Consider the following 15,189-nt stretch of genomic DNA (forward strand, 5'->3'; position numbering starts at 1 on the left):
TTCTTTTTTGGCCTCAAGAGCTGGCCTCAGCCCAAGCCTTGAGGCCGGCGGGCCAAGAGAGGCTGGGCTTTGGAGCCTCACTTCTATATGGGCCAAAGAAATCTTAGCCCAACCCTACTAAAATAAAGCGTTGGGTTGGACGGGCCTCAAGCTGCTTCCATATTCGATGCCTCTAATCTGTATATATGAGATAGTATAGAATGGGAGTGTTGAGTCCCATTTAGTGGTAATCCTTCGTCATTTCAAATTTATTAGCCAATAGGCGAACAGTTTAGGCTTGTCTCAGTTTCTTTTTAACTTCACTTAAACGAGTCCATGATTATTGCTGAGCCTATTTATTCGGTTACCTCTTAGAACCATAACTGGAAAATTATGGATCATGTCGCGTAATGCTCATTAAAGAGGGAAGAGCTTCTTACCAGGACTTTATTCATATCCCAACAACGTACTCACAATCTATCGTCAAAGGTAAATAGATTTTATCCATCTCACCACAATTCTTAGTTGAGATAATACCATCTCAATATTCTTTCGTGATATAACCAATCCAAAAAAAATGTTATCCCTCGTAAAGTTAGGTTTTATAATTTAGGTTAGTAATAAAAAATAATCTTGAATTGAATACTCACCTCCTTTCATACAAATGAATCCTCACTTTCCACAACTAGAACTTTCCAACTCATATACGCAATCCCTTTTACAAAGCTAGAAAGTGCCAGCAATTCAGATCAGATTGTAATCTTTGGAGATATTCATAATTAGGTATCGTGAGTGTTCATACCTTCATTTTTCCTTTTTACATCTTTTTCTTTCTTTTAGTGCTTTTCTTTATTGTGCTTTCTTTTAGTACCTTTTTTCTGCTTTTACTCTTTGGGGGGGTTTGAGGAAGAATGTGCTAGAATTATACACTTTTGGGTGACACTATTTCATTTTCGTCTAAAGGAAATGTTTTAAAATTTTAAAAATATTTAACTTTGAATTTATTTTACCCTTAATGACTAGTTTTTATAGTCACATGAATATTATGGCATGTTCAAAAAATCAAGTTTCAAAATTTTCATAGCCACACAAAAATATTGTAACAAAATTTAAAATCATAAATTTCAAAAGCCTTCATTTTTCTCTTAAATTTCGTGCTAGTCAAATAACGCCATGAAAAAGCGAAACGAAGGGAGTACATTTCGATCAAAAAAATGAATAAGCATGTATAAGAGCAAAGCTAGAAGATTACCTGTGAATTCAGCTGAACCCAATAGCTTTAGTCAATACCCTATATAGATTAAAAAACATATTAATTATGAACAATTACAACAACAACAACATACCCAGTGTATTTTCACAAGTGGGATTTGAGGACTGTAGGATGTACGCAGACCTTACTCCTACCTTTGTGGGGTAAAAAGATGGATTCTGATAGACCCTTGGCTCAAGAGAGAAAAAGACAATACATGATATAACTACTTTATAATTTAAAATTCACAAATTTTAAATTTCGACTCTGCCTTAGCCCTCAATGATGTAAAGATGATAGAGGAGCAAAGATTAGGGGACATCGAGTGTTCATGACTCGTTACACAGATACAGATAATGTGTACTGTTTTTTTTTTTTTTTTTTACTTTTTCTTTCTGGATTATTCAAAGTAACACGCCCCACAGTTCAATATCATCTCTTACGCTCATAACTATAAATATAGACGTATTTAGTAGTAGCCTCTTCATTCTTTAGTACCACAGAAAAGAAATTAAGAAAATAAAAGAAGAGTTCCAATATGGCTGGCTTTTCGAGAGTAGCTGCAACTGTTTTCCTTATGTTGATGCTGGTTTTTGCTTCTGGTAATTAATTTCTTGTTTGGTTCTTGATATATACAACAAAGCTATTCTTGTAGTGTTCTTCTTTTAATTACCTTTTTCTTTTTTCATTTGTGTTGCATTGAAAAAAATGGAACCTCATAGGCAGTTGGTTTATTTGACATGCTTGCCTATTTTTATCAAAATAATGACATACTTCTAAATTGAAAAATAATTAACTTATACTTCTTATGAGACTCTTAATTAATGAGAAATCTTTGTATTCATGCAATTGCTATATGAAATGTTTAAGGTCATAAATTTTAGAAATTTATAGTCACACAAATGTTGTGATATGTTTATAGTCATACAAATGTTGTGATATGTGTGATATAGTCACACAAATGTTGTGATATGTTTATGATACTGTGTTTTTTGTGAGTTTCTTACCTGAACTAAACCATCACCAACTACTCATCAAAATACACCTCAACCAGTTATTCACTTTTTCTACCTGAACTATCACCATCGTTGGCAAGAAAGCTTTTAATAACCGATAGTTGAGGTGTGTATTGATAAATAGTTAGTGATAATTCAGGTAGAAAAAAATAATTCAGGTAAGAATTTCAAGAAAAAGTGATAATTTAGGTGTGTTTTTAACCATTAACTCTATTTACTTATATATTCTTCTCAACATGTCTCCTCGCGTGTGGGGATCCGATAATTTTTAGAGGCCAAACACGTAAAAATTGTGTTTGATAATGACTTTCGTGTGAGTCCAGAACTTACAACCTCCGTTACTCTTATACCATATTAAACCGTGGACCACTTCATTTAAAAACTTAAACTTCTACCAATAAAAAAAACCACGGTTAGCTACTTTATTATATATTCTTCACTCAACACTAATGACTCTAGATTCTGAATTCGCTCATACGCTAATGTACAGGGATGGTGGCAGAGGCGAGGACCTGCGAATCGCAGAGTCATCGATTCAAGGGACTGTGCTTCAGTAAGAGCAACTGTGGTTCCGTTTGCCATACTGAGGGCTTTCACGGTGGCCATTGCCGTGGATTCCGTCGCCGTTGTTTCTGTACTAGACACTGTTAAATTAATTAATTAAATTTCTGGATCGGAGTTCTTGTTGTTGTTAATTATGAGTGTTTTGCTGTGTAATAGGAATTAATCAGTGTTTTCTTGGTTTGTTCTTGTGCTTGTCATGAAATAAGATCATATGAACTCAAGAAACAGATTGTTCTGTTCTGTTCTGTTTTCTGGGAGTTAATGGTTACTGTTGTTAGCAACTTTTGATTGCAACCTTCTGTCAGTTGTACTAATATTACATACGCCATGCTATTCTTGCATCTCTTCTTCTTTTGTAGTCTTGTTTGGCAGCTTTGGTTTAAGGATTAGACATGATGATACTTGAACAATATAAAATGTCACGGCCTCAAACTAAAATGTGACGTGGTTGGAACTCAACCTGTACTACTACTCATTGAGTGAACCTCGTTCTAGTTGATGAAAGGATATTACTGAGCTTAACATGTCAATAATAAAATTTAATGACTATTCATAAATGTCTGAGAACAACTGCGTAAAGATTCTAATATGATAATGTCTGAGATTTGAACCCATCGACAGTCATGAGCCACTACTAAAGTACAAAGATGAAAATATAATCCACGTGGCATTCCCCGAAAATAGCATAAATGTCTAGGAAACAATGTTAACTAAAAGAAGTCTGGCTATCGCTGGGAAGTGTCAGTGAAGCTTACCAACAGGATCTTGAAAGTCTGCCTTTTAGTCACGTACCTAGTCATCAACGTACTCAACACATGCCACACGGCATAGCAGGCTCCAACGGGCTAAATATTTCTGAAAGATACCCGGTATAGTCTCTTTGACTATCTTCTAAGGTGCGGACAAGGCTAGTTTGTAATATATATAACCTTAATGAAATGCAAAAGTAAAGACGAGCAAAAAGAACTTATCACAAATGTGGCCATACACACGTGAAGATCTGGGAGTACGCACGGAAAAGAGTCAGCCTATCTCCCTAAAAATCATAATCGTGGTCATATCGTCCGTGAAGATTGACATCACGTCCAGGATAGTGTCGGCCTATCTCCCTGAAATCATACCGCAGTCTTACCGTACGTGAGGATTTGACATCATGCAGGGTAAGTGTTGGTATATCTCCTAGGCAATCAATTAGCACTTGCTAGTGAGGGTTTCTGAACTTGACCTCTAGCGGCCCTCAATTTTGTGGAGGTATACTCACAAGCATAGGATAGCTATCCCCATCCTCGGTAACACTTATGCTCGGTGATATTGTCTACTCCCCCCTTCTGAATGTGATTACCTTATCTGAATCTATACTGAAATTATGAAGCACAAATATTTACATACTATTGCACTCTCCGAAAGGATAATTTTATTCTTTAAGATTAAGGATTTTCAAGACTGAAGATGACAAAGTTTCAAAAAGGGGTTATTTAGAAGAAAAAAAAAAATGTATAGTGAAATTTTTGTGTTGCATATTGTAGGATTTGATATGTTTAAATTTTTTTTATTGTTTTCGTCAAATCTAATGAACATAAATTATTAAATATTTGATGGCGACTAAAAGTGTTAACTTTTGATAAACCAAGGTACCACAACATTGCCAAGTGCATACTTTAAGGACTAGTTTGAACTTAGCCTCAAACATTTCTAATATATATAAGTGCCTTGCAGGTACGAACACAGCATACCCAAGTTGTACCAAAAGCTTTACAAATTGTACACGCAATGAATGTTTGTACCATAAGCTATATAACTTGTACACTTTACCCAACTATTTTTTAATCCCACGTGGAAATATGTCATGACACTTAATACTTTTGCATTGTTTTTACTTTCTTTTGAATATTTTTACGCGTGCAAAGTGTTAGTATAATATAATTGAGACATTTCTTGAATAGTAGAAGTCTTAATTCTTTATTATACGTATATATGTAAGTCGTAGTTGAACAAACTATGGTTAACGAATTATCGTACCGCAAAATACCGAAACCGAACTTAAAAATACGAACCATACCGAATTAATTTGGTATGATAATGGTATAGTATTTTTAAATACCAAAAATTACCGAACCGAAGTTTCAAATACCGTACCATGCCCACCCCTAGTACTACTAGAGGGAATCCATTCCCCCGAATTCGGGCTTGAAACTTTAAATAGTGTTGAGGTGCGATATATATGAGATAGTATAGAAGGGAGTGTTGAGTCTCAATTAGCGGTAATCCTTCGTCATTTCAAATTTATTAGCTAATAGGCAAATAGTTTAAGCTTGGCTCACTTTCTTTTTAACTTCACTTAATGAGTCCATGATTATTGTTGAGCCTATTTATTCGGTTACCTCATAACTGGAAAATTACGGATCATACCGCGTAATGCTCATTAAAGAGGGAAGAGCTTCCCACTAGGACTTTATTCATATCCTAAAATCGTACTTGCAATCTATCGTCAAAGGTGAATAAATTTTATCCATCTCACCACAAACCCGAGTTGAGATAATACCATCTCAATATTCTTTCGTGATATAACCAATCCAAAAATAAAAAAATAAAAAAAACGTTATCCCTTGTAAAGTTAGGTTTTATAATTTAGGTTAGTAATAAAAAATATTTTGAATTGTATACTCACCTCCTTTCATACAAATGAACTCACTTTCTACAACTAGAACTTCCCAACTCATATAAGCAAATCCCTTTTAGAAAGCTAGAAAGTGCCAGCAATATAATTCAGATCAGACTGTAATCTTTGGAGATAATTCATAATTAGGTATCTAAAGTGAATGTTCATACCTTCATGTTTTCCTTTTTACATCTTTTTCTTTCTTTTAGTGTTTTTATTTATTGTGCTTTCTTTTAGTACCTTTTTTCTGCTTTTAGTTTTTGTGGGGTTTGGGGAAGAATGTGCTAGAATTAGGGGTGCACAAAGTAAGCCGACAAACCGCATCAAACCGAGAAAAAAACCCGACTAATGGCTTGGTTTGACTTGGTTTGGTGTTGAAAAAAAAATCGACCATAATTGGTTTGGTTTGGTTTTAACTAAAAAAAGTCAAACCGAACCAAACCAACCCGACATTACATGTATTCAATTTTTAAAATATTTATTTGTAATGTAATTTATAAATATTTCTTAAATTTTTTCGTAGTTTTTTTATCCATTATCATATTATTCAAGCTTGAACTTAGAATTTTGAATGTCAATAAGTTTTATATCCTATGGACGTTAGTAACTCAAATAAAGTCCAAACCAAAACAACTCAACACTAATGCTAACAAAAGAAATTCAATTTACCACTAGGAATGACAATAATGTTGGATATCTATTCTTTAGTTTTGCATAATTGATTTAGAGAGTGAAAATACATAACTTAAGTTTTTTTCTTTATCGTTTAATTAATACTTATTAGCCGTACTTATTTTAACATGACTTGGTATTTTTAGATTATGGTCATTTTCTTTATGGCTTGTTAATTAGCAATATTTATTTTAACCGATTTTCTTAGCTTTTGTTGAATATTTTAATACAATGTCATCACTCTTCTCACATTTTGTGTTATTTTTTTAAGAAACACCTTAATTATGTAGTTGTATTTTACTAGAACTAAAGAAATATTTGAAGTAAAAGTTATATGTTTTGTATCAAGACTATTCCGGAAAAAAAACCCGAAAAACCCGAGAAAACCGAATAACCCGAGAAAACCCGAGGTTGAAAAACCCGAATTTTATTGGTTTGGTGTATATATTTAAAAACCCGACGCAATTAGTTTGGTTTGGTGTTTAAAAAATCCGAACCAACCCGGTCCATGTACACCCCTAGCTAGAATTATATTCCCTTCGTTTCAAAGACAATGACACTATTTCATTATCAGTTCGTTTAAGAGAAATGATTTAAAATTATTGAATTTTGAATTTGTTTTACCCTTAATGACTAGTTTTTATAGTCACATGAATGATATGTTATGGCATGTTCAAAATCAAATTTCAAAATTTTTATAGTATATTTGAAATTATAAATTTCAAAAGTCTTCATTTTTCTCTTAAATTTCGTGCTAGTCAAATTACGGCATAAAAAATCGAAACGAAGGGAGTACGTTTCGATCAAAAAATGAATAATTATGTATAAGAGCAGAGCTAGAAGATTACCTGCGAATTCAGCTGAACCCAACAGGTTTAGTCAAGACCCTATATAGATTAAAAAATATATTAAATATGAACAATTACAACAACAACAACATAACCGGTGTATTCCAACAAGTGAGATTTGAGGACCGTAGGATGTACGCAGACCTTACTCATACCTCTGTGGGGTAGAAAGATTGTTTCTGATAGACACTCGGCTCTGAAAAGAAAAGGACAATACCTGATATAACTACTTTATAATTTAAAATTCATAAACTTTAAATCAATTATGAACATGATAGAGGAGCAAAGGTTAGGGGACATCGAGTGGACTTGTTACAGATACAGATAATGTGTACTGTTTTTTTTCTTTCTTTCTGGATTATTCAAAATAACACACCCCACAGATCAATAGCATCTCTTATGACTATAAATATAGACCTATCTAGTAGTAGCCTCTTCACTCTTTAGTACCACAGAAAAGGAATTAAGAAAAATAAAAGAATTCCAATATGGCTGCCTTTTTGGCAGTAGTTGCAACTGTTTTCCTTGTGTTGATGCTGGTTTTTGCTTCTGGTAATTAATTTCTTGTTTGGCACAGTTCAATATCATCTCTTATGACTATAAATATAGACCTATCTAGTAGTAGCTTCTTCACTCTTTAGTACCACAGAAAAGAAATTAAGAAAAATAAAAGATGAGTTCCAATATGGCTGGCTTTTTGACAGTAGTTGCAACTGTTTTCCTTATGTTGATGCTGGTTTTAGCTTCTGGTAATTAATTTCTTGTTTGGTTCTTCATATATACGACAAAGCTTTTCTTGTAGTGTTCTTCTTTTAACCTTTTTTTTTTAATTCATTTGTGTTGCATTGAAAAAAAAGACGGAACCTCATAGGCAATTCGTTTATTTGACATCCTTGCTTATTTTTTTCAAAAGAACGACATACTTCTAAATTGAAAAATAATTAACTTTATACTTCTCATACTCTTAATTAATGAGAAATCCTTGTATTCACGCAATTGTTATATAACATATTTCAGGTCACACATTTTAGAAATTTATAGTCACACAAATGTTGTGATATGTTTATGACCACAAGTTTCACAGATCTTCATTTCTTTTTTAAATTCTGTATAGATTCAAATTATGTCTCATAACTTAAAATAGAGACAGTATATAGTGTGTGATCATTTCATCTAAAGATTTAAGTTGTTTCCTTTTTTTTATCTTAACTATCACCAACTAGTTGTTCCCTTTTTCCACCTGAACTATCACCATCGTTCAGGTAGGAAAAGTGAACAACTAATAGTTGAGTTGAGGTGTGTATTGATAAATAGTTGGTGATAATTCAGGTAGAAAATTCGCACACCTAATAGTTCAGGTAAGATATTTTAAGAAAAAAGTGATAGTTTAGATGTGTTTTTAACCATTAACTCAATTTACTTACTTATATGTTCTTCTCGACATGTCTCGTCGCATGTGGGGGTCTGATAACTTTATAGGCCAAACGCGTGAAAATTGTGTTTGATAATGACTATCGTGTGAGACTAGAAGTTACACCTCTGTTACTCTGACACATACTAATTAAACTGTAGATCATTTCATTTAAAAACTTAAACTTCTACCAAAAAAAGATTCATTGTTAGTTACCTTATTATATATTCTTCGCTCAACACTAGTGACTCTAGATTCTGAATTCGCTTCTACATTTTAATGTACAGGGATGGTGGCAGAGGCGAGGACCTGCGAATCGCAGAGTCATCGATTCAAGGGACTGTGCTTCAGTAAGAGCAACTGTGGTTCCGTTTGCCATACTGAGGGCTTTCACGGTGGCCATTGCCGTGGATTCCGTCGCCGTTGCTTCTGTACTAGACACTGTTAAATTAATTAATTAAATTTCTGGATCGGAGTTCTTGTTGTTAATTATAGTGTTTTGCTGTGTAATATGAATTAATCAGTGTTTTCTCGGTTTGTTCTTGTGCTTGTCATGAAATAAGATCATCTGAACTCAAGAAACAGAATTGTTCTCTTCTGTTTTCTAGGAATTAATGGTTACTGTTGTTGGCAACTTTGGATTGCAACCTTCTGTTGTACTAATAGTACGCACGCCATGGCCTTCTTGTATCTCTTCTTCTTTTGTAGTCTTGTTTGGCAACTTTGGCTTATGGATTAGACATGATAATACTTGAACAATATAAAATGTCACGGCCTCAAACTAAAATGTGACGTGATTGGAACTCAACCTGTACTACTACTCATTGAATGAACCTCGTTCTAGTTGATGAAAGGATATTACTGAGCTTAACATGTCAATAAAATTTAATAAAATGACTATTCATAAATGTCTGAGAACAACTGCGTAAAGATTCTAATATGATAATGTCTGAGATTTGAACCCATCGACAGTCATGAGCCACTAAGAAAGTAAAGTATGAAAATATAATCCACGTGGCATTCCCCGAAAATAGCATAAATGTCTAGGAAACAATGTTAACTAAAAGAAGTCTGGCTACCGCTGGGAAGTGTCAATGAAGCTTACCAACAGGATCTTGAAAGTCTGCCTTTTAGTCACGTACCTAGTCATCAACGTACTCAACACATGCCACACGGCATAGCAGGCTCAAACGGGCTAAATATTTCTGAGAGATACCCGGTAAAGTCTATTTGACCATCTTCTAAGCTGCGGACAAGACTAGTTTTGTATACATAAGACTAGTTTTGTATACATATAAACTTAATGAAATGCAAAAAAGTAAACACAAGCAGTTCATGTAATTAATACTTAAATTTTATAAGTTGAGCCTGAAACTGATAATTGAAAGTTGAAGCTAAATACTGAGTTATTTTTGGAGAAATAACTTTCTAGAATTTTTTTCAAAAAAAGAACTTATCACAAATGTGGCCATACACATGTGAAGATCTGGGAGTGCGCACAGAAAAGAGTCAGCCTCTCTCCCCAACAATCATAATCGTGGTCATATCGTACGTGAAGATTGACATCACGTTCAAGATAGTGTCGTCCAATCTCCCTGAAATCATACCACAGTCTTATCGTACGTGAGGATTTGACATCATGCAGGGGTAGTGTTGGTAAATCTCCTAGGCAATCGATTAGCACCTGCTAGTGTGGGTTTTTGAACCTGACCTTTGGCGGCCCTCAACTTTGTGGAGGTATACCTGTAAGAATAATGTCTCTTTGATAAGAATTTAATGTGGCCCACATATTATGGTAACAAATTATTTACCTTGTCTCCCAAGTAAATGATTATTATAGCAGATAATATTTTATTGGTTATGCATATCCGGAAGTTTCCTTGATGGAAGGAAACATTTATTAGGTGTCCCTAGGGTAACCATATTTTATGGAGAAGTCCGTAAGGTTAAAGTTATTGCCTAAGAGTCTCCAGCCTATCTATAAATACGCTTGTGACTCCATCAGTTCAGCATTCTGAAATTGTGATAGGTATAGGCTAGAAGGCTCTAGGGTTTTTACTTTTCTTTCAGGGTTACAATTCGGTGGTAAAAGAAGAAGGCGATTCTCACACTTGAACAACTATGGCTGAAGGTAAGTTCTTGTTTAATTTTCCACTGTGATGACTCTGTGTATGTGTTGAACTACAACATGTGGTATCAGAGCCCGCCTTCAGTTGTTTTGTCAGTGTTTTTGGAAAACCTATTGACGCAATTACTATCTTATAGTCGTTCCGATTGATAGTTCGAGAGGGTTAAATAAAGGGAATTTTACATAAATGACTAACATTTAGGGGTTTTAAATTGGACATAGCTACATTCTAGCTAATTACATTTCGTAGCTACAGTAATAGCTACAGTTCATTGTATTCGCGCGCTACAGTGGACTGTATTCAAAAATCGAATTGTATTCAAAATTCAGTTGAGTCAGATTTCGTTGTATTCAATTCAAATTTCGCTGTATTCATGTCAGATGTACTCAACTAAGTTGTATTCAAGTCAAATGTATTCAACTCAACTGTATTCATTTGTAACTACTTTTACACTGTATTCACTTTATTATATTTAAAATCGATCGTATACAAAAAAAATATCCTTCAAAACACACCCCCAAACACTAAATTTTGCACAAAAAAATTAACGAATACACTCAAATACTAAATACAAGAAATAAAATCCACTGTATTCATTTGTATACACTTCAAATTTACTGTATTCGTTTTGTATACAAAAAGATCTCCTTCGAAATACATGCGATAAACACCGTATACACTGTATGTATACACTCCGATTTGAAATACGAAAAATAAAAAGCTCAGATCTGAGCCGCCACCGGAAAACGACCGGAGGCAGCAACGACGAGATACCAAAAAAAAAAGAAGCTTTCTCTCTCTAGAAAAACAATAAAGCTCAGATCTGTTGTTGATGATGAGGAGTTGGCGACGGCGGTGAACGACGCCAGATCTGAGCTTAGCTCCGGCGGACTTTGAAGCTTTGAAGCCATTAATGTAACTTTGGAGCTTTCTCTCTCTAGAAAAACAAAGAGATTTAAAGATAGAGAGAGAAACAAGGGGACTTCTACTGCACTAGAGTTAGATTTGACAGCGATGGCGGTGGAACTCGTCGGAGGTCTCCATGGTGGCAGGCGGCGGCGGAGAGAGAAGAAGCGGCAGTGAAGGAGGTGGTGTGGTGAGAGAGTTGAGGGAGAAGAGAAAGGGTGTTGAGAGAAAATATTGATACAATGAAATAATAGAAGATGGGTTTGAATTAGTTACCTTGTGTAATTAACATACAAAATTTAGCTATGAGATGTAATTGGGCAAAGTATAGCTACAAAATATAAATGAGCCCTAATGTTCTCTATACCATGTAGATTTCCCTTAAATAAAGGCACGCTAGAAATAACATATATTAGTGGAGTTGTGTTTCTGTGTTCTGTATTATTTGCTAAGACTGGTTGACATCTATGTATTTGGCCTCCTACGTACCCCTTTCTGTATTGGAACAAAGTTTGGAATTTTCGTTCCATAGTCTACTGGTTTAAATTTCTTTGTTTATTTAATCATTGAAAACCATGATTACGTCATTGGAAAGGGTACCCCAACCAACAACCAACTTTGACTCCCTACAATAATTGATAATTATAACAAGATTTGAAAGTGATTTTCTATGAAAACAATAAGTTGTGAAATCTTGTTTGCTTTTCAATTTTAACAAAATTTGGATTTAAATTAGGAAAAATCTAGTTTCTCCACTTTCGTAACCAAAAGGTTTTTCCAATTTACTAATGTTGCTGCACATTCACTCTCAGATGAAACTCATGAATTACTTATATCTATGGTATTTGAGATATTCTTAATTATTAGAGTAAATATTTATGTCAATCCTTTGGCCTATATGTTTGTTACTGTGCCATTATTAATTTGGTTCTAGTATTCTGTGTTTTAAATTTAACTCTGAAAGAGGAACTTGGATTTAGAATTAACTAGGACAAATTCTAGTTTAAGTACTGGTACAAACATGATAATATTATATGTATACTTGTTTGTATATGAAGTGTCTCCGTTGTACTATTGTTAAGGAGTTCTTATAATAATTTGACTAATTGTAAGAATTGCCTTTATGCTGGGGTCATTGATGCATTATGCTTGTTCAATTTGTGTATCCATTTTCAGGTTAATCAACTTTCATTTAAGTTGATAATAAAGTATAATTCTTTGTGAGATGTCGTTTTTGAGTTTTCTTTGTATCTCGTGCTTAAGATTAGCCACAGCATCTTGAGTACTTGATATAAAAGAAATTAAGTTATTTAATCGCATGAAGTTTAGTGATTAAATTTGTAATGACTTCTATTTAGTTATCTCATTAACATTGTAACCCGGCCCCACAGGGAGGTAACTATTTTGGTGAGATTAATTGGAACAAGATAGTAAACCTTTTAGTTTGAAAATTGTCCTAAGCCCACAGGTACGGATTGTTTTCTATTTTTATTTTGGTTTACTCGTCTAATAAAGTTAAGTAAATTCTGTGCATGGGTTGTAGCCTCTGCCCACAGGAAGGTCTTGAATTTACTTAGAATCGGTATTTACGCTATTCACTTTTGATGGTTTGTACTTCATAGCTTATGTGTGCATCCTTGTTTTGCAGTTTTCACAGCTTTTCCTACTGCTATCTTTAATGAGAATGCTCAAATTCCGATGTTGTCTGGTGACAACTTTACTGAATGGAAGGAGAAAGTTCTTCTCACTTTAGGGTGCTTGGATTTGGATCTAGCAATCCATGTGGAAGAACCACCTAAACTTGCGGAATCAAGTACGCCTAATGCTAAGGCTTATTATGAGCGGTGGGAGCGATCCAATCGCTTGAACTTGATACTCATAAAGGCTCATATAAGCCAAAGCATTAGGGGTTCCATCCCTAATAGCGATAAGGTCAAAGCTTACATGAAGGCAATTGAAGAACAATTTGTAAGCTCTGACAAGGCACTATCCAACACCCTTATGAAGAGGCTCTCAAGTATGACCTTTGATAGAAGTCGTTCAGTGCGCGAGCACATTATGGAGATGAGAGACATTGCTGCTAAACTTAAGTCCCTTGAGGTTGATATGTCTGCACCATTTCTAGTGCATTTTATCCTCAACTCTCTTCCTGCGGAATATGACCGTTCAAGATATCTTACACCACGCATAAAGATAAATGGTCAAATAACGAACTCCTGACCATGTGTGTTCAAGAAGAGGAGAGTTTGAAGCATGAGATACCTGAAAGTGTTAATTTGGTGACTCATGATAAGAGAAATGCAAAGAAGGGCAAAAGTGTTCCTATGAAGAAGAAGGCATTGCTGATAAAGATTCTTGCCGTTTCTGCAGAAAGAAGGGACACTGGAAGAAAGATTGCCTGAAATACAAGCAATGGCTTGAGAAGAAAGGTAATTTTACCTTTGTATGTTATGAATCTAATTTTACTGAAGTTTCTGATAATACATGGTAGATCGATTATGGTTCCACAACTCATATTGCCAAAACCATGCAGGGTTTTCTAACTCTAAGGAAGTCGATGGGAAGTGAACTAAAGGTTTATTCTGGCAATGGGATGCCATCAAATGTGGAAGACGTGGGGACTTATAGGCTCATTTTAAAAGATGGTTTTCAATTAGATTTAGAAACTTTTTTTTATGTTCCATTGTATTCTAGAAATTTAATTTCTCTTTCAAGACTATTAGTTGCTGGTTATGATTTCAATTTTCATTATTCTTCAGTGAAACTTTTGAAAGATAATAAAGTTATTGGTTTTGGAAATTTGGATGGAAGATTATTTAAATTTGAGCTAGACCCCACGATTGAATGTAATGTTTTAACTCTGCATGATAAAGAAATTGGCACTAAGAGATGTACTATCAATGAGAACTCATCAAGTCTTTGGCACAAGAGATTGGAACATATCTCAATTGATAGAATCAAAAGGTTAGTTAATGATGGAGTTCTAGAAGCTCTTGATTTTTCTGACTTTGGGATTTGTGTGGACTGCATAAAGGGTAAGCAGACCAACAAATCCACGAAAGGTGCCAAGTGCACCTTTTCCTACCCCTTGCTCGAATGGTGAAAGATATTTTATCTCGTTTGTTAATGACTAGTTTACAAAACAGAATTAGAGAAACAGACAGGAGGTCAGATCAAAATTGTAAGGTCTGACAGGGGTGGAGAATATTATGGTAGGTACACAGATAAAGGACAAATTAAGGGTCCATTTGCTGAGTTCCTTGAAAGTGAAGGTATAATTGCCCAATATACCATGCCAGGCACACCACAACAAAATGGAGTGGCAGAAAGAAGGAACCGAACATTAATGGACATGGTAAGAAGCATGATTAGCAGATCAAGTTTACCTTTATCCTTATGGAGTGAAGCCTTAAAAATTGTTGTGTATATTTTAAATAGGGTTCCATCCAAGGCTGTCTCCAAGACGCCTGATGGAAACCTAGTTTAAGCCATTTACACATTTGGGGATGTCCAACTGAGGTGAGGGTTTATAACCCACATTTGAAAAAGTTGGATGAAAGAACAATAAGTGGTTTCTTTATAGGCTATGCAGTTAACTCTAAAGGATTTAGGTTCTATTGTCCTTCTCATTCTCCTAAAATTGTTGAGGCTAGAAATGCTATATTTTTTGAGGAACATGTAGTAAGTGGGAATGGTTCGACTCAAGTGGTGGAATTGCATGAGATAAGGGAACCACCTGTGGTACCTTTATAT

General features: G+C 34.6%; 3 protein-coding genes across 4 annotated transcripts; all 3 read left to right on the forward strand.

The window, feature by feature from the left end:
- Positions 1-1,674: 1,674 nt before the first annotated feature.
- Positions 1,675-3,152, forward strand: LOC132032900 (defensin J1-2). Its single transcript, XM_059422693.1, has 2 exons — positions 1,675-1,833; positions 2,738-3,152. Exons 1-2 carry the CDS (start codon positions 1,770-1,772, stop codon positions 2,896-2,898), a joined length of 225 nt encoding a protein of 74 aa, XP_059278676.1. The 5' UTR covers positions 1,675-1,769; the 3' UTR covers positions 2,899-3,152.
- Positions 3,153-7,425: 4,273 nt separating this feature from the next.
- Positions 7,426-9,091, forward strand: LOC132032901 (defensin J1-2-like). Of its 2 annotated transcripts, none has more exons than XM_059422695.1 (2): positions 7,426-7,542; positions 8,689-9,091. In XM_059422695.1, exons 1-2 carry the CDS (start codon positions 7,479-7,481, stop codon positions 8,847-8,849), a joined length of 225 nt encoding a protein of 74 aa, XP_059278678.1. In that variant the 5' UTR covers positions 7,426-7,478; the 3' UTR covers positions 8,850-9,091. The 2 variants fall into 2 exon arrangements, with proteins under 2 accessions (XP_059278678.1, XP_059278677.1); XM_059422694.1 differs by lacking the exon at positions 7,426-7,542 and adding an exon at positions 7,579-7,739.
- Positions 9,092-9,864: 773 nt separating this feature from the next.
- On the forward strand, positions 9,865-14,314 carry LOC132035372 (uncharacterized). Its single transcript, XM_059425629.1, has 3 exons — positions 9,865-10,532; positions 13,085-13,865; positions 13,970-14,314. The coding sequence occupies exons 1-2, from the start codon at positions 10,523-10,525 to the stop codon at positions 13,654-13,656; spliced, it is 582 nt and encodes a 193-aa protein (XP_059281612.1). The 5' UTR covers positions 9,865-10,522; the 3' UTR covers positions 13,657-13,865; positions 13,970-14,314.
- The last annotated feature ends 875 nt before the right edge of the window (positions 14,315-15,189 follow it).

The sequence above is a fragment of the Lycium ferocissimum genome, chromosome 10, assembly GCF_029784015.1.
Source record: "Lycium ferocissimum isolate CSIRO_LF1 chromosome 10, AGI_CSIRO_Lferr_CH_V1, whole genome shotgun sequence".
NCBI lineage: Eukaryota > Viridiplantae > Streptophyta > Magnoliopsida > Solanales > Solanaceae > Lycium > Lycium ferocissimum.